Consider the following 16,247-nt stretch of genomic DNA (forward strand, 5'->3'; position numbering starts at 1 on the left):
GCACCAACTGGAAAACCTCACCAAGTCTTTAAGAATATCCTAGGGATATATGGATAAAGTAATACTCTAACCACCCCCACCCCCCCATTAAAAAGAGGTTAAAGATGACCTATATGTAAGTGGTTGTTCCAAACTGGATATCATAAAAGGTGAATGCAGCCACACACCGTGTGGAAGTCGCTCTCGAGTAAGAGCGTCTGCTAGGAAGGAGCGTTAAATGTAAATGTAAATGTAAGGAGTGTTATTTGAGAACTATACTAATGAAAAGTTCTACTCCCGAATATATACTTAAGACTAATTTTCACGGTATCCACTTCTCCCTCATAACTAAATCCTCAGCCTCCTCATTCCTCCTGATACCTGCCCCACACTGCAGCAATAAATTGCTACTGCAACCTTCCACTCGATCCTGTTTCCTGAATAATCAACCGTTCCTCAGTTTGTCTTATTCCTGAACCTCAACTTTACGGATTTATCAGCTGCGTTCCCAACCAACATCGTAATCTGGCAAAAATACCTCCCCTCTATTCCCTCCTCGCCCTCTCCCACCTTCACGCGAAGCAGAAATAATGACCTGAGCGCCTCTAAGTCCTCTCTAGTTACAACTGCTGGCTGGCCATCACTGGCGTCCATATCAGGGCCTTTTGCCTCTGCTCTTGCTCACGTGAAAACTCAACACGCACAATCCCCACATACGAAGTGCCTCTCGTTTAGCCAGTACATCAACATCCCCACTACTAAGTGCTTGTTTAGCCAGTACATCAACATCCCCACTACTAAGTGCTTGTTTAGCCAGTACATCAACTGCCTCGTTCCCCTCCACCAACACATGGGCTGGGACCCAAATAAATCTTATCTGTATACACATCTGTCTAATCCTGCCAMGGGTTTGTAGCACCTCATAAAGCAGGTCTTGTCTGCTACGTGACCTAAAGGACTGGAGACTCYTTAACARTGCACATGAATCAGAGCAAATAYCTACTWCTGTCTGGCTTGACTTCCTCCACCKACTGCAAGGCCAACAGTATGGCCATCAGCTCCGCCATATATACAGCCAGATGATCTGTAAGACGTATCCTGACTRRCACCRCACATTCCTGCACTACAAATGCTGACCCAGTYCGTCCTGTCSTTGGATCTTTTGATCCATCTGTGTAAATGGCCACAAAATCCTGATACACAGTATCCAGACTTCTCTTAAACACCCTCCCTATCTTTCTATAGTCTCTTCCTCACTTCTAGATCAACTACTGGAGGTGGGATTTACAGGAATAGCTACTATTGGACTAAACTCCCGTCCATACAGTCCCATCTCATTCGCCTGAGTCTTACCCACCCACCCAAAGCTTGCATTCTGTCTTCGCTCATGTTCCCAGCATGCCTGTAAAATCCCTTTTGCAGGATGAGACACCCCATGTCCCTGTAGGTTGACCCAATAATTAATTGCCAGCTGCTGTCTCCTAATCTGCAATGGCATATCCCAGCATCTCCAACTGTAGCGCAGCCACTGGAGAGGTCCGAAACACCCCACTACATATTCTGAGCCCTTGCCCCTGTATGACATTTAGCCTTTCCAATGACATTCGGGCTGCCGAACCACACGCTATACTGCTGTAGTCTATTATAGATCGGATCAATGCAACATACATGGTCCTCAATGAGGAACGCCCAGCCTCCCACTCCTTCCCCGTCAGACAGCGCATCACATTTAGCACCTTCTGACACTTTCCCACCACTCTCTCAATGTGTTCTGCCCCGGTCAGTCTAGTATCAAAATATACCCCAAGGAACCTGAAGGACCCCACTCTCTCAATGTGTTCTGCCCAGGTCAGTCTAGTGTCAAAYTATACCCCAAGSAACCTGAAGGKCCRCACCKTCTCCAAGTTTCTCCCATATAACCTCAAGCATACRTCATCTCCCACCTTCCTCCTGGTAGAGAACTCTGTCTGAGTTTTCTCTYCAGAGAACCMGAATCCCACATTAATGCCCAACACTCTAKCTCYTCAATTTCTTCCTGTACCTTCCTGACTATYTATGGCACATTTCTTCCCCTCTTCCATAAMGCCCCATCATRTGCAAATATCYACCTCRCAARATCTGGCTGTACCTGAGAGTAAACATCACTGATCATGATTGAGAACAACAGAGGACTAATCACGCTCCCCTGTGGTGTACCATTATCCACCAGGTAGCTGCCTGATAGTGACTTTCCCATCCTCACCTGGATAGACCTTCCAAACAGGAAATCCTTTATTCAGTTGTACATTCTTCCTCCCACTCCCATAATATCAAGCTTGATTAATKATCTCTCCTTCCACATCATATCATACGCCTTCTCCTCGTCAAAAAAGACAGCTATAACAGTCTCCTTGTTCACCTGAGCCTTCCTGACCTCTGCTTATAAGCAGAGCACTGGGTCCATAGTTCCTCTTCCCTTCCTGAACCCACTCTGATGTGGCGATACTAGCCCCCTGCTCTTTAGGAAGTGCGTTACCCTCTCCGTAATCATACGTTCCATAATCTTACATACATGTGATGTTAAAGCTATTGGCTGATAGCTTGTTGGCCTCGTTGGGTCCTTCCCTGGCTTCTGGATTGGTACCACTTACTGTCTCCTTCCTGTTGCCTGGTAGTTTCCCCTCCTCCCACCCTCTGTTGTACAACATCAATACCTCATCCAGTGCTTCATCACTAAGATGGTCCAACATAACATAGCACACCTCATCTTTCCCAGGTGAAGTCAACCCAGCCTTACCTATTGCCCTTTTCACCTCTGCCATGACAAATGGTGCATTTAACACATAATTTACATCCTCCCTCTTATCCAGCAATCCAGGATGCTCCTCTCTCGTTCTCTCTCTCCCCCTCTGCCCCTCCTCTGACAAATTTGCCCGAGCTATGCACTTCGACAAACGATTTGGCCATCATCTCTGCTTTCTCCTCATCTGTTACTGCCACATCCTTCCCACTCGTCAACACTGGATAATCCCACTCCCMTCTGACCCCACTCATCCTCTTAATCATCCTGCACACTTCTCCCACAGGTTTTGCCCTTCCAATGGTGTCACAGAACCGACGCCAYCATGACCTCTTTGCCTGACGGATAGTTCTCCTCACCAGGGCCTGGGCTTGCTTATATTGAATCAGATGTTGGAAGTTATGCGTCCTGGTCAGTACTTCAAAATAAAAGTTTATATATCTTTGCAGAGAGCAATAGGTGAAATCTTCGACATAGGCTACAAAAAAGAACAACATTTCATAGAAATCTAAATGAAAGGTTGATTAAAAGTGTAATAAAAGTGCATTAGATGGTGCCTTATTTCCCATTCCCATCCATGTCACTTTTAMCTAAAAATAAATCTGACAAACTCAGATTTTGGGGTGCTAACTTTTATTTTGAAAATAAAATGTGGAAAAGTATTTTTCACTCAATTGGCACATGATGAAGATCATAAGGTCTGAAACAATTGTGTTCTTGTTTATACAGTTTATAAGCAAAATAATCTCTTGGAGTATTTAAAGTGTGCCTTCATCTACTCCAACAAATATAGATGTTACATGAACGGATGCTATAACCTCTAGTACTGGGCAGCAAGTTCAGTATTTCAGGTCATGTTATTCTATAGACAATGGCTAAATGACTAAATAACAAGCCAATATCCTTTATTAAATGCTTGTCATTCTGACAGGGCAAATCAAGGAATTCAATATGGCACATAAACCATTTTCCATCCCCTAAAATAATTGTATATTCTGCAGTRTCATGATAATACAGTATTGCTGAGCACACGTTCTGTCTAATAATTCCTTTGCCTCATAACRATGATTTAGGTCTTCGGAAGTTGACATGGAAAGTTAATGTTTATGTTAGACTAGAACTTCCCTTCCTGCCCTCCTCCAATGAAAACTAAAACCACATCAAACCAATCTTAAAGAGTAACAGACTCACACAAAATATTTTGTATTAAATAATAAGGTAATCTAATTCTACCAAGCATGTCTTACCGGAAAGAAAGTCATGTTTTCTGACTGCTTCAGATAAATAAGGTTTTATTCACAATGTAAGCTTCCATTATTTTTTACATTATTACATCTGATGAAAGAAAGAGAGAAGAGGGAGCCTAGCATATAAATAGATCGCACATATTTGAACTTTTATTGATTGCAACATAATCACATAATGATAAAATAACAATTGATGACACTCATTTGTTTTCAAAATCCGAGCTAATTGTTGCACAAAGATTGCCATTACGAGGAATCAAATGGTGAGCTGCAGCTTTGACACCGAACATGCCCACATTCTATTAAAGAGGAAAGACAAAAGTGGCTTTTACATTTCAAATATGAAGTAGAAACTTTACAGTTTTTCTGAATGAACTCAGTGTCCACTCTTTGTCCATCTTAACCTCACGGGTCTACAATATAGGACAGGTAATGGTAAAGAAGTCCCCTTTCATTTCTGGTCTGGAAACAACATCTTCACAGTCGTACACTACTAATTGGAGGCTATCGTAGAAGCGGCACAGGCACTTGAAAGACATTAACATTGACATACAACCTGGTACACGGTCATGCAATGATACTTGGCCAACATGACTTTGAGGTAATGATTAACATACCGAAGAGCTGCTTGAAACACGGTCTATGCAATTCCAGCCATTTTTCAGCAAATGCACTTTTGAAATCCCCCTGTTTTAACTTGGAATACCCGTGCAACAGAAATAAATGGGCACCAACTTTAGATTGTATATGTACAGTTTTATATAAATATACACATCTACCCAATTAGGAATCTTTATTTTCTACAATGTTTTTTTGCTTTTAACTATCAAGCTTGTCCACAATTTTTGCGGGTGAAGGCAAAGCCATCCAGTTTGCATAAACACTATCATTGGCATATCTTGTAAAGACTGGGTTAGTGGCATCAAGTCTGTTGAGCAGTACCGGGCTCTTCTCAGGCCAGTTCGGGTATGACATGCCTAAAAARGAGAACATATCATTTTTCMGCACTGAGTAAAGGAAAAGTAGAGTGCAGACAGTAAGGCTCCCTCAAATTTTGGACAGAATACATTTCTCAGAAGTGAATTATAGACGATTGTTTGACATAGGAACACGAGAAGGCTATACATTTAGAATCCTATGCAGAAATCACTTCACAGACAATAACGGTGTCCATAGTTCCTGTATAGTTTAACCGAGAAATATATACTGGATTGATTAAATAAGATTCAAAGAAAAATAACAACAATTATCGTTACATTATTGGTAATGTATGTCATGATCTCTAAATGTTATCCTTGGCTCATGCACCATTGATAACTGTTGTCCATATAAAGCAGATGCAAGAATTGCATCATTGTAACAGGACACCACGGTCACCAAGTCACTGTTTGTTCATGGTAACTAAGTCACTGGCAGCCATCTTATTGCTAAATACTTTTATGAACTATCAACTGGAAGTGRTTAGGATCTATGGGATTTGTTTGGGAATTTCTTATGAAAATACTTTTACAAAGTATTGTTTATCAATGTTAGCCAAAAGTTTATTTCAAAAGACTTACTGTACGCTTACATTATGCTTAATAGGTAGCCTATATACACACAAACAATTCAGATAACTTAAGACAGTCTGGAATCCAAAGGTAATAGATAATGATTGATTCAGCAAGGCCTTGTTTCAAATGTTAAACTGTATTTGAACAGTATTTTCRAAATTAATAGAAAATTGGGGGTGTTGGAATGTGTTTTGAAAATGTTTATGTCYTCCAAAATGTACGTTTCCTAATATAATATCAATACGTAGGATTGAATGTGGATTACAATATGTCATATGAGGGAATTATGGAAATGTTCACTATTTACAGATGTGTCAATTTGGTCAGGTTGAATGTACACCAGAAGCAGGTCCAAATAGTGATCATCAGACACAAGATTCTCCTTTTCCACTGACTCTCATTTCCTAAGAAATGGGAGACTTTTTTTTATGAAGTATGCCTAGATCACAGTCACACACTACAGGAAGCCAATCACAGSATGTCAAAAAACAGAGCTTATGTGTCCTGTCTCTAAAATCGAGTAAATGCATGGGAAATTCTACCATAGAGCTTGTTTTCAATCCATGTGGAGGGAATGGTTCGAGGGAGAGGGGCATTATTGCTGTCCACTAGGGGCGTGTCCTCTTCGGAGAGGGCGTCGTCGTACAGTAGGGTGTCGGCTGGCGTAGACGCTGCCAGGTCCAGGTAATCCTGATAACAGGAGAGGAACACCTGATTAGGCTAATCACTAACGACAGGAAGGTGGAGCATACTTCCAATACAGTCATAATACAGTCATATCCTACCATGCAGTTATGACCTAACTTATTAACCTCCCATATGGTTATGCTTGTAGCTAACTGGCATAAGACATCCAATGACAAACATTTGATAGGAAACCGAATATATTAGAGCAATACATTTCCTACTTTTGTGTGAGATAAAAAGTATTCAAAGTACTCTGTTTCAAATCCTAAACATATGAATCACATTTTTGCACTCTATTTGGCATCCTAAAAATTGCACTATATTTGGCCTCTTTACCTCAACACAAGACTAACTGCCATCTACTGTAATTATATATATAACGTTTTGCAAATGTTGCCCAGGGCCATATTTTGGGGATGGTCACCTGACATTGGTTATACTTATTGCTGGACATGAGACTGGCCATTTGCGYTTTACTCCATTTATGACATCGCGTACTGTAACTACCAGTGAACAGTGTAACGACCACATTAGACAGAGAAWYAGTGTTGGTTGTTTTGCTTGATCCTACCCGGTTTTTCACCATCATCTTCTCCAGTTCTTTGCTGATGTCTATGAATATGGGCCTTTTGTTTGACTCCTGTTTCCAGCATCGAAGCATCAGATTATACCTGCAGAAACACATTCATACAACACMTAATGGTCAGAAGCAACAAAACGTAACACACGATTCACCGTGAAAATAAACAAATGGGATGGTTCACCTACAATTTACAATAGATCATTAGAATGAATAAGTGTGGGTTTGCTGCTGGTTTGTCATGTCATGGATGTCATTACCATCACAGTGTAATAGAGTAACAGTGAGTTTTACTGTGGTTACAATGATGCTGAGGTAAAGTAAAGTGGCAAACGTACATTTCCTCAGTACAGTTCTCTGGTTTCTCCATCCTGTAGCCAGTCTTGAGGAGGTTAAATAGGCGTTCAGGGGCGATGCCTGGGTACGGGTTTCCACCCAGTGTCACAATCTCCCACAACAGCACACCAAAGGACCAGCTGGCAGGAGACAGAGGACACCGRATTAATAGCACCACAGCCTAATGCATGGATGAAACAGTGACTCTGTTTGCTGTATAGCTTATCCGAGGCGGTAGGTAGCCTAACGGTTAAGGGCATTGGGCCAGTAACTGAAAGGTAGCTGGTTCGAGTCACTGAGCTGGCAAGGTGGATAAATCTTCCACTCTGCCGTTGAGCAAGGCAGTTAACCCAAACAACTGCTCCCTGGGTGCCAATGATGTTAATTAAGGCAGCCCCCAGCACCTCTCTGATTCAGAGGGTTTGGGTTAAATGTGGAAGACACATTTCGGTCGAATGCATTCAGTTGTGCAATTTAGTATGTTTTTTTGATCATGCAAACATTGTTGGTTATGGATATGTATCACAGGTGTTTTAAGTTGTTTGCGCAAGGTACTCACACGTCACTTTGTGTTGTGTAAATGTGATCAAACAAGGATTCTATTGCCATCCATTTCACTGGGATTCGACCCTGAAAAAAGAGGCCAAAAAAAATAAGAGAATGGACATTGTGATCTCAGTTCTGTGAAAGAAATCCTTATTACAATCGATAACAAACTAAGTGACAATTTCAGAAAACAATACAATTTAGTCATTTTTAAAAGTACTTGGGTATMTGACATTTGGGTTCCCTACCTTGCTCCTCTTCACATATGAGTCTTCCTCATACACGTCCCGGGACAAACCAAAGTCTGAAATCTTCATCTTACGGCCCTCCGCAACWAGGACATTTCTTGCAGCGAGGTCCCTGTGAACAAGCTATTGGAGGACAAAAGTCAATTCAAGCTCCTTTCTTTACACAATACGGAGTCACATTGATATCGAGCTAGGTTTAGCATGGAATTCATACATACAGTGGGTTCCAAAAATGTTGGTATGCTTGATGAATTGACCCCCCCAAAAATACTGAGCAATTTATATGCTCCAAAAAATGTGAAATGTATATTACTTTATACTAATGCAATTGATTAGAGAAAAGGATTTTGTTTAACAAGTAATATTTATTTGATCTTTAGCATGTTTTGGCATTAGAGTTAGGAGAACAATAACCAGAACTTTACCCAGAACAAAGAACAAACCCAAAACAGGATGATCCGAATGCCGGAACCAAGATAATAATGGCTGTATAAATGAAAATGCACAATGTAATCATGTACAGTACCAGTCAAAAGTTTGGACACACCTACTCATTCAAGGGTCTTTCTTTWTTTAAACTATTTTCTACATTGTATTTTCAGATTTCGTTATCAACAAACGCGGCGAAAAGTACAGTAAATGTGAAATGCACATAAAATCAGTGTAATGTTTGGATTTAGTCTTATGTTAGGTGAACTGCTGTGTCCTCAACTTTGGTCTAATCATTTCTCCATAATCTCCCAACTGTTCCCTTTCAATTGCTACTATGCTTATGCATTTCATAGAAACATTCAAATGTAGCCCTATCCATATAAACCTATTCCTACTAGTGTAAAGGGTTAATGACCTAATGAGACTCTTAAGGGAACGTTCTCTAAAGTTGTGTGAACATTTGTTGTTAGCTGGGAAGATTCTTATCAATAAAATCAAACAAAATGTAATATTTGGTCCCATATTCCTAGCGCGCATTGACTACATCAAGCAGTTTGTGTTAGTTGTGTTGGATTATTTTGCGTCCAATAGAAATGAATGGTAAATCATGTATTGTGTCATTTTGGAGTCACTTTAATTGTATATAAGAATGAAATGTTTCGAAACACTTCTACATAAATGTGGATGCTACCATGATTACAGATAATCCTAAATGAATCGTGAATAATGATGAGTGAGAAAGTTACAGAGGCACAATGATCATACCTCCAAGACATGCTAATCTCCCTTGAAATTGTTAATGGTGAGAGGGGTATAATTTTGTTTGATTTTATAGATCAGAATCTTTAGGGGTGCCAATAATTTTGACACCTATAATTTTGAGATAAACAATTTTTACTTGTAAAACAAAATCTTTCTCTAAACAATTGTATTAGTATAAATATTTACGTTTTTAGAGCATACAATATAGTTTAGTATTTGTATTATTTACTTTATACAGTCTTTTTGGCTCATACAGTATTTATCAAGGGTGCCAATCATTTTGGAGGTGACTGTATAATAAAGGCAAATCCTTACTTCCACTTCAGTCAAATTTTCACTGAGTCATGCATTGAAGTCAATGGGAGACTGAGTGAAATTTGACTTAAGATTTGCCACATGGTGAATATTTTGAAAGTGGTAATTGCTAGACAGGCACCTTCATTTCAGCCAGGTACTGCATGCCCCTGGAGATCTGCCAGGTGAAGGAGATCAGGTCGCCCATGGTGAGTGCCCTCTCATCTGGATTCTCCAGGTAGCTCGAGTTGCGGTTGGCATCGTTGCCTGACATGTAGCTGGGTCCCACCTTTCGGCTCTCACGCAGGAAGTTGCGCAGTGACCCATATTTGGCATATTCTACAATCAGATACATTGGACCTACATGGAAAGACACAACACTTCAGAACACACACTTAGGCTTACAGTATCTGTCAGGATTGAATGAAATATGCATCACATATACCAGGTACAACACCGGAAGGTTAAGCATTGCAAGGACATCCTGTTTTCATTAATATGATCAAGTGGGTCCACAATTTATTATACCGCAATCTCATGATGACTTTGAACATCATTTGATCAGACAGGGGGCACTGCTACCATAAAGGACAAGCTCTGAAGACAAGATTCTCATGTATCACACATCTCCATTGTTGAAGGGACAGTCAATCAACAACATTGATACCCTCAAATGTTGCTCGGAGTGGATCGGTATGAAGCCTTACCATCCTGGCTGCAGGCTCCATACATCTTGATGACGTGTGGATGGTTGACTTGCTTCAGTAAGGTGAATTCTGACAGGAGGTCCCGCAGTTCACTATGTGAGGCGTGGTCTGTTGCAAAAATAAAAGAGAGATTCATGAAATGCTTTCATAAAATACATCACCTTATAGGCCTGCCCACTAGGCAGGATTAGGTGGCCGCCTAGGGGGACATACCGACGAGGGCGGTATTTAATAAACTTGCGGCATTTAATAATCTTGGGTAGCTTATATTCAGAGCTTGAGTAGCCAAAGTGATCTGTTTTAGGTCTTAGTCAGGAATCAGGACTGACAAACTGTACCATATGGATGGGCAAGGGCGCAACTTTCACTGGGGATGGGAGGGGACATGTCCCCCCCACATTCTGAAATTGCATTTATGTCCCCCCCAGTTTTATCATTGGAATGTGATACAAAACGAGGCGACGGTGTGCTTTAGGACCATGCGTACACCTCCGAGCGGTTGGGTAGGCTGTTTGGAGTATTTCTCATACCGGATAAAAAAAATATAAATAATAATCATGTCTCCCCCACTTCTAAAACCAAAGTTGCACCTCTGTGGATGGGCATTCATGAAAATGAATTGCGAGCTGACACTGTATACTACAGGCTACTATTCTACCTTGCGAGGATACGAGGGGGCATTTTATTTTGTCTCGCCTAGGGTGGCAGAACTGCCTGCACCTTATATCTATCATGGGCTGGCCAAAAGTCACATCATAAAAATCTGCTTCCACTGTATATTCAGTATACAGACACCTAGGGACTCACTCACTGCATGAGTCTTACAATAACTGTTCCTATTTTCTGCCCTTTGTCCGGGTTAGTCTTACCTTTAAGCATTTTCACAGCTACTGTGGTGTAACCAGCCTTTCCTTTCAGCCGGAATGCAGTCGCCTTGACAACCTTCCCAAACTCCCCTTCTCCTAACGTTTTGCCCAGCACCAGGTTTTTGCGTGGAAATTCCCATTTGGGATCCTCCTGTTAAAACAATTAAGCAACACATTTAAAAAAAAAAAACGACTCTATTAATACAACATATATTTGCAGGTCTCATGATCATTCAAAAGGCAATTTAGTATAGCAAGGTTTGCAAAATTGCAGAAACTTCCCAAACATTTTCAGGAAAGGCCTTACAGGTATTTTGAAGGTGTCAATGGCTACTTGGTTCTCCATGGAGTCCAACGAGCCGCGGCGCATGTTGTTAGCGGAGTAGCTGATTGGGTAGGATTGTGCGGGCCGCCGGAAGGTCATCTCAGCCGAGGTGATGGGCGGCTTGGGGGAGTTCTTGTGGTAACGATGGATGAAGTAGGAGGACAGGAGGATGGAGACGATGAAGGAGAGCAGCACGGCGGTGGCAATGATGGTCTTGCAGACCTCGTCACACATGGCCTCTGCATCAGACAGGGCAGAAGGAGTCAGTGGTCAACACGATGGAAACCATCCTTTGACAACAAAGGGCAAAGTGTAATTTCACCTTTGATTGACATACAGTATCATATCCTGAAACATCTCCATTTGGAATATTGTTTCGTTACCTATGTGTGTGTGGGGGGGGGGGGGGGGGGGGGTATATGGGTCAGTACACGTAGAACAAAGAGGATTTGAAATGAAACAACTCACCCTCTACATCATCCTTCTCACAGAAGCATTTTTCAGAGTAGCAGTAGCAGGTTCCATGGCCGGCTCTAATGCCAGACATGATGCCCTTCTCATGACCACCTATAACGGGTTCAACTGAGAGACACAAACACATGTAAATCTATTGAATTCAACAATTTAAAAAAATCCTCTTGAAATACCGTCAAAAAATAAAGAACGTCAATAAGGTAGCCAAATATAAATGGCCGTAAAAGATTTAGGACATTTCTCACGTGTACAATCCTGAGGACAAATTGATGCGTCTTTGCTTTCAACTGCATCACAAAAGCCATCAGGGCACGTGCGGAGGTCAGGGGAGCAGGTGGAATAACTTTCTGATATTCCTGAAAGATAAAGGAAAAATATAATAGCATCATTTCCTGTTTCCATTAAATACCCCTATATCTGGCATATACGGCTTGCACTGAAGAAGAATTTGTCTGTAACCGAGAATAGGACCTTCCAGCTGGATTACCTGGTCAATGACAGGTAATCTGGTCAATGACAGGTAATCTGGTCAATGACAGGTAATCTGGTCAATGACAGGTAATCTGGTCAATGACAGTGTGGGTACCTTTTGCAGAGCCCTGTCTCCATTGGCACCTCCCTGTGGTTGCCCCCAGGCCTCTGATGTTCTCACAATCCCCACGCTGTCTTCCCTTTGCACAGGAGAGGAACCGCTGGTCCTCTAGGCCCTGCTTATCAACTACACAACACAAACACAAACTTTATGAAGACAAAACGCATGTTCACGGTATGCCTCGCTATTATGCGATTGTCAAGCAAGATCACAAGAGTCTTGGACACGGACAAAGCTATGGATAGAGTCTTGGACACGGACAAAGCTATGGATAGAGTCTTGGACACGGACAAAGCTATGGATAGAGTCTTGGAACGGACAAAGCTATGGATAGAGTCTTGGACACGGACAAGCTATGGATAGAGTCTTGGACACGGACAAAGCTATGGATAGAGTCTTGGACACGGACAAAGCTATGGATAGAGTCTTGGACACGGACAAAGCTATGGATAGAGTCTTGGACATGGATAGAGTTAACATAATTTGACAGGTCTCTACTACACTAGTACTAAGGTCTCTAACAATGAGGCCTTGAAAAATAACTGAACTGATGACTTCCAAATATGAATGCCATACACCCCATTCATTGGTAATCACTGTGGCCAAATCAGCATCAGTCTGGGGTATTGCTGGGGATGAACTTATTATCTCAGGAGAGTACTTACTATCGCTATCGAGCACAATGAGGATCTGAGTGCTAGCCTGCAGCAGATTCTGTTGCTCTTGAGCAATAACCAAATACTGCAGGTCCTGGCACTCTGGCCTGCGAAGCGCCTCTGTGTCGTTCACATATAGCACCCCCACCATGTCCTTGAGGCTCTGTGCAATGCTAATCGCAGCGTAGCATGACTGTATGTCGTCGGACACATTCTCTGTCTTCTCTGCTACTGCTAGCCGGTATGTGACATTGATGCCCTGGAACTTCAGGCTGTTGTCCACACAAATCCTACCGACCTGAAAAGAGAAGGAACATAAATCATACAGGGAAAATGCTACAGTTCTAATCAGATTGACACATGATCTTACATTTAGCCTACTGGGGGAAAAATAGGTCCACGATGAGCTAACCTCTGAAATATCAACCAAGTAACCTCACAGACTTCTTTAATGGCATTTCATCGCATTACTCTTGAACAGCGGAATACTATTATCTTACAAGAGTTGTCTGCTTCATAAGCATTTCATAAGTAGTATCCCTCTTCTCAAGCAAAGAGGGCTGTATGTGAACTCGATAGGTACCTGGGAGTAGACATTAGCTCTACGTGTTAGGGCGAAGAGGTACGTCACATTGGTGAAGTGGATGGGGACAGGTAAGATGGTGATATTGTAGTGCAGCATCACAGTTCCCTCCGGACGGGGGTATGTAGTGTCATTGACCAGGTAATCCAGCTGGAAGGTCCTATTCTCGGTTACAGACAAATTCTTCTTCAGTGCAAGCCCTACATGCCACACAAAGGGAAGAGGGGGGGGGCTGTTTATTTAATGAACCGATCAAAAGATTTAGTAGAAGTTTGTCACATTAACAGGCTGGATTCCCGGACACATATTAAGTGTAGTCCTGGACTGAAAAGCGACAAGCCTTACTCTGTGTCTGGGAAACCAGTCTTTCGAGTGGTCGTGGAACTCATCTGGACTACTCACGGAACTCATGAACAGTGCCTCGGACGTTGCCAAAAATGGCCTTCTCTTCTTTGAAAGAGTACTCTATGGCGAACATTTCATCTATCCATGAGTCATTGGTCATCACATTTCCGACAAATCTGTTCTGACTCTGGGATTTGGGATACCTGGGTGTTGTGTCTCTATCATAGACAACCAAGTTGCCAAAATAACTTCCCTGAGAAACACACAACAAGAACAAGAGTGGTATCAATGATACATGTATAGCAATGAACTGATATACAGTATTGGTAGTAAAGTAAAGTCACCTGCTTGCGATCAAATTCCAGCACCACGTCCTCTGTGCCTGTTCCACTGACATAAGGTGCATTGTCGTCCTCGTCGTAGACGATGATATGCAGTGTAACAAAAAAGGTGTCTATCATCGTGTCAGTCTGCACTGTGCAGATCAGCATGGGACTGTATGTCTCCCTCTCCTCGCGGTCCAATGGGGCAGTCACTACCAACTCAGTGGTGTTGTCAGTCACAGCGAATGGGGCTGGAACATCTAGAGCCGAACGGAACATGAAGAGGAGATGCGAACATGTCATGTTAGTCTCATGATGCCAGACTTTGTAGTTTCACATTCACCCAGCTACTGGAACTGTCACGCCCTGACCATAGAGAGCCTTTGTTTTTCTATGGTATAGTAGGTCAYGGCGTGACTGGGGGGTTTTCTAGTTATTATTTTCTATGTGGGGTTCTAGTTTAGTTTTTCTTTGTTGGTGCTTGGTATGATTCCCAATTAGAGGCAGCTGGCTATCGTTGTCTCTAATTGGGGATCATATTATAGTAGCATTTTTTCCACCTGTGTTTTATGGGATATTGTTTTGAGTAAGTGCACATAGTATCTCTGTAGCCATGGTCGTTTATTGTTTAAAGAAAATATAAAAAAGAGATTGAAGTTAATGTCATGCTTTCTATAAGAGTGGGAACGTGGGGCAGACATTGTTAATGTTGTAAATGACTATTGTGGCTGGAAACGGCTGATTTTGAATGGAATACCTACGTAGGTGTACAGAGGCCCATAATCAGCAACCATCCCTCCTGTGTTCCAATGGCATGTTGTGTTAGCTAATCCAAGTTTATAATTTTAAAAGGCTAATTGATATTAGAAAACCCTTTTGCAATTATGTTAGCACAGCTGAAAACTGTTCTGATTAAAGAAGCAATAAAACTGTCTTTCAGACTTGTTGAGGATCTGGAGCATCAGCATTTGTGGGTTCGATTACAGGCTCAAAATGGCTAGAAACAAATAACTTTATTCTGAAACTTTTCAGCCTATTCTTGTTCTGAGAAATGAAGGCTATTCCATGCGAGAAATTGATAGCTGGGCATTTGTCCGTAGTCATGGTAGCATCCACATTGATGTAAAAGTGTTTAGAAGCATATTCTAGTCTTATTTACAATAAATGTGACTTCGGAATGACACAATACATTATTTACCATTCATTTCTATTGGACACAAATAATCTGAAACACAGCCAAAACTAACAGCAAATGCATCCAACAAGTTTGTGGAGTAACAAGCTTGATGTAATCATTGCATGCTAAGAATATGGGACCAAATACTAAACTTTTGACTACTTTTTAACACACATATAAGTGATTTTGTCCCAATACTTTCTTCTCCTAAAATGGGGGGACTATATACACAAAAGTGCTGTAATTTCTAAATGGTTCACCCGATATAATGGAAATATCCTCAAATTAAAGCGGACAGTATGCACTTTAACCTCTTAGTCATTGTATKATTTCAAATCCAAAGTGCAGGAGTACAGAGCCAAAATTGCAAAAAATGTGTCACAGTCCCAATACTTTTTTGTTTTCTTTACATGATACAATATCAGTACTTGTTGCATTTACAACTTGTCTACGTCCTATCATCAACTGATTTCAGCTAGTGTATAGTTGTAGATCGACTTCATTGTTTGAATGGAATGTTGGCATATTGGCAGTTAATTAGAAACAGTTATGGAATCATTCTTCTAAAACTGGCTGGTTAGCTAGCTGACAAACATACAGTGCTGATAAATACTTCAAATTCATTATTTTACACAATATCTTATCACAGCACTGTCAAAACATGGTTGACCAACTCCCTGAACAAAATGGCTGCCCTTTAGACCATCATAAGAAGGTTCATGTCCATTCTAGTATTCTAGTTCCTAATTCTATGGA

The 16,247-nt window shown here is 41.4% G+C and overlaps 1 protein-coding gene across 1 annotated transcript in view; it reads right to left on the bottom strand.

Annotated features, from left to right (window-relative positions):
* Positions 1-3,646: 3,646 nt before the first annotated feature.
* The window catches only part of ret (ret proto-oncogene receptor tyrosine kinase), a 30,406-nt gene continuing 17,805 nt past the window's right edge, over positions 3,647-16,247 (bottom strand). The window contains exons 4-20 of the mRNA XM_023970486.1: positions 14,336-14,574; positions 14,049-14,244; positions 13,647-13,846; positions 13,073-13,361; positions 12,402-12,533; positions 12,061-12,171; positions 11,810-11,923; positions 11,324-11,580; positions 11,020-11,167; positions 10,151-10,258; positions 9,586-9,803; positions 7,956-8,078; positions 7,721-7,791; positions 7,164-7,301; positions 6,817-6,916; positions 6,101-6,248; positions 3,647-4,982 (exon numbers count right to left, since the gene is read on the bottom strand). Coding sequence (XP_023826254.1) covers positions 4,825-4,982; positions 6,101-6,248; positions 6,817-6,916; positions 7,164-7,301; positions 7,721-7,791; positions 7,956-8,078; positions 9,586-9,803; positions 10,151-10,258; positions 11,020-11,167; positions 11,324-11,580; positions 11,810-11,923; positions 12,061-12,171; positions 12,402-12,533; positions 13,073-13,361; positions 13,647-13,846; positions 14,049-14,244; positions 14,336-14,574 — 2,750 coding nt within the window. The 3' untranslated portion in view covers positions 3,647-4,824. The remainder of the gene's footprint in view (positions 4,983-6,100; positions 6,249-6,816; positions 6,917-7,163; positions 7,302-7,720; positions 7,792-7,955; positions 8,079-9,585; positions 9,804-10,150; positions 10,259-11,019; positions 11,168-11,323; positions 11,581-11,809; positions 11,924-12,060; positions 12,172-12,401; positions 12,534-13,072; positions 13,362-13,646; positions 13,847-14,048; positions 14,245-14,335; positions 14,575-16,247) is intronic.

Source organism: Salvelinus sp. IW2-2015, linkage group LG25 (assembly GCF_002910315.2).
Source record: "Salvelinus sp. IW2-2015 linkage group LG25, ASM291031v2, whole genome shotgun sequence".
Taxonomy (NCBI): domain Eukaryota; kingdom Metazoa; phylum Chordata; class Actinopteri; order Salmoniformes; family Salmonidae; genus Salvelinus; species Salvelinus sp. IW2-2015.